General features: G+C 31.7%; 1 protein-coding gene across 1 annotated transcript in view; it reads right to left on the bottom strand.

Annotated features, from left to right (window-relative positions):
- Window positions 1–2,199: 2,199 nt before the first annotated feature.
- LOC144233286 (protocadherin-11 X-linked) overlaps window positions 2,200–3,576 on the bottom strand; it is a 27,737-nt gene continuing 26,360 nt past the window's right edge. Inside the window, exon 3 of the mRNA XM_077766110.1 lies at window positions 2,200–2,238. Within this exon, the coding sequence (XP_077622236.1) occupies window positions 2,200–2,238 (39 nt within the window). The remainder of the gene's footprint in view (window positions 2,239–3,576) is intronic.

Below are 3,576 nucleotides of genomic sequence, written 5' to 3'. Positions count from 1 at the left end.
AACCTTGGTATCTGCAAGGTATTGACTCTAGTGGTTTAAGTTGGTTCAATTTTGATATTCCTTGAAATGATCTCAATTACATGTTTTTGTTTGCTTGTTTGTTTTTTAGAGAGAGAGGTTGAGAATGGGAGAGGGGCACAGGGGGTGAACGGGGGATCTTAACAGGCTCCATGCTCAGTGTGGAGCCCAATATAGGGCTCAATACCATGACCCTGGGATAATGACCTGAGCCAAAATAAAGAGTTTGGCGCTCAACTGACTGAGACACTCAGGAACCCCTGAATTAAACATTTAATTTATCAGGAAGAAATGGGAGTAGAATTATAAAATTATTGTATATGAATAACTTTAACAAAGGTAAATTTTAATTTTAAGTATTTTTCTACAAGAGTTGTTGATAAGAATGGAATACAATATTGTAACCTACATGATATTTCATTACCAGTAAAATGTTACATTCACAGTCATTATAATTAACTAAGTAATGTTTAAAAAGTCAGACAGGGGCGCCTGGGTGGCTTAGTTGGTTAAGCGTCCGACTTTCGCTCAGGTCATGATCTCGCGGTTCGTGGGTTCGAGCCCCGCGTCGGGCTCTGTGCTGACTGCCAGCTCAGAGCCTGGAGCCTGTTTCAGTCTGTGACTCCCTCTCTCTCTGACCCTCCCCTGCTCACGCTGTCTCTCTCTCTCTCTCCTAGAAATAAATAAAACATTAAAAAAAATTAAAAAGTCAGACAGTAATTATGTTAAAGAAATTGACATCATCGGATGTATAAAAAATTCTGTATTCAGTAAATAGGAACACTAAATTTTAACAGAAATCTGTTTAAAATATTACCTATATATCAAATATCTAAAACTTGTATTAATATTAAATGCTAAATAGAGCATGAGCCTCTTCTAAATATGTTTACATAAAAGAAAACTTTAAATAATACATTAATTTAATGAACATACATAATAAACCAAATCCTACTCACAATTTGCAAGGTAAAATGACCCACAATGAAGNAAAAAAAAAAATATTATTTAATATTTATAAAGGTCCTTTATACTCCCTTTTGTTACATGAAACCACTTAAAAATGTTAGGAGTATCAGTATGTTATAAGCAGCTTAAAGAATATTACATAACATTGGGACATGTCATTCTTTCTTCAATAAAATTTAAGATACACCCAATTCAAAGCAGTTAGTTTTTTGTGCAGTAAATGAATTGATTGACATACTGAGAAAAACTAGTTAATTTTAAACAACAAATTATTCAAAGCTATAAATATAGTCAGTAACTTAATGCCAGAGAAATAAAGTAGATGTCCAGGTACTCCAGTACTTAATATTTTGCTAGGTAGTTTCACAATTGAGATAAAAGCTTTTTAAATACACTATCTAAATCTTTGATTCTACTCTCATATGACTAGAGTTATATCAGGGAGTAGAAAAAACTTTATATTCTTCTTCCAAAATATCATGGAGTAAAAATAAATTCTCCTTTAAATAAATAAAAATAAAAATAACTTTTTTCAGTATTTATAGAAAAAGGAAACATAATTATAACAAAATAATTTTGCAATAAAAAAGTGGAACAACATGATTACAATCAACCAAAAAACCCAGTAAGATTATTTTGTACCATCCAACTTTTAAGCAGAGTGATAGTAATCATAATCATTTTCTCAACAACACTATATTAGTGTTTTTTTTTCATAAAACCTAAAGATTTGTTGTTGTTGTTTGTTTTCAGTCTTAACAAAGTCTCTTTCCCTGGACACCTTTCAGAGGGTAGCTTGGATGGTTCAGATTCAATTCCAAACTCCCAGAGATGATGTTTAAACTCTTCGGCAATCAGACAGGAGAAGTAATTCCATGTTTCAGGATATATTAACCATCAATTTCTATAAGACAGCATTGTATTACATTACTGTTGTTGGCATGTAGAGTAAGTAAATGAAGAAACAGCTTGATGAAACTCTTTTATTACACTGCGCTGTTTCTTCCACAAATTTTAAACTTTTATGGCAAGATTACAGCTAATGTAAGCATAAAGCTCATTGGGACATTATTTTTAAGATGTTTTCGCTTTCCTTGCCTTTATAATGGGAAATCCAGATTACAAAATCGATGATCTTGGCCAATTTTGAAACCACAAATTATTGGAGTTTTTTTGGAAGATGAATGGAACTATGTTGTTCCTACGTTATATCTAACTGCAGATTTCAATAGTTGATGCCCTGGAATCAGTCTCGGACAAGAAAAATAACAAGTTACCAAAATCTATGTTCTAGGAGCCTTAGTTGCCAAGCATGCTAAATATTTAGAATTCACATTACTAAAATGTAGACGCAAAATGTGAAACCAAAGTTATTTAAGAAATAGTACCAATCGTATTTCAAGCTAACTTAGACTCTTGTTATCACTTTGAATCCATGTATAATATCTACAAATGGTTTCATCCATGAATTCTTATAATCATCCAATCCTTCCACCATTCTTTTTACATCATTCCTGAAATAGAAATCGGTGGAGTGCCTGGGTGGCTCAGTCGGTTAAGCGTCTGATTTCGGCTCAAGTCGTGATCTCACGGTTGTTGGGTTCGAGCCCTGTGTGCACTCTGTGCTGACAGCCAGCTCAGAGCTTGGAGCCTGTTTCAGATTCTGTGTCTCCCTCTCTCTCTGACACCCCCCCTGCTCACCCTCTCTCTCTCTCAGAAATAAATAAAACATTTAATTTTTTTTAAATAAAAAGAAATTGGTTAGGGTTTTTTTTGGTTAGGTTTTTTTTCTTTAAAGATAAAGTACCTCAAGTACATGTTTAAGACAGTGGCTTAAAAAATGGTATTTTCATTTTTATTCTCTTCTATTTTTCAAGTGCATATTGTCTTTATGATATTTTAATGGGAGAAATATGTTAAGCAAGGATTTCTTTTATATGACAATTATCAAAATTGATTCTAAATTGGTTATAACTGTTTTTCTAGTCATACTCATGAAATGCTATCTGCATGCTCTGAAAGATGTTAGTTGAAGGTAAACTGTAAAATGATCTTTTAAATTTCATGTTTTTTATTTCCTCTGCAATATACACAAAAGTATCTTCCAGAATACTTGTAAAAATTTATACCATATAAGAGCATCATATCCAAGGTATAAATGGTTTGATAATAGATACATTTCTTATGGATGTTTTATAATTTTTTAGAACACCTGAATCAAAAAATTATAAAAAATGTTTTATTCCTTTTTGAATACATGACATTTCTGATAAATCTTATATATTACAGCCTACTACAACCATCTCATTTCTTAACTTTTGTTTTCTATTTAGGTGAATAAGGAGCTAAATGAATATCACCCTAAAGTCTCCTTTTGAAAATATATTTTTCACTTCATTTAAAATCAATTGGAACATTTTGCCTTCTGTAACAATAATATTTTATTTTGTTGTCATAATTTCCTTAAGGAAATAGAATGAATTCTTGTTCTGTTGGTCAACACTTTCCCCCACTTTGTGGGATATTTCTTTAAAAAGAAGACATTTATTGTATTACAAGTTTTAAATATATTAGTTCTTTTTAAGTACT

This window comes from Crocuta crocuta, unplaced genomic scaffold (assembly GCF_008692635.1).
Source record: "Crocuta crocuta isolate KB4526 unplaced genomic scaffold, BGI_CrCroc_1.0 scaffold508, whole genome shotgun sequence".
Taxonomy (NCBI): Eukaryota; Metazoa; Chordata; class Mammalia; order Carnivora; family Hyaenidae; genus Crocuta; species Crocuta crocuta.
This window is presented reverse-complemented; position numbering and strand designations above follow the sequence as displayed.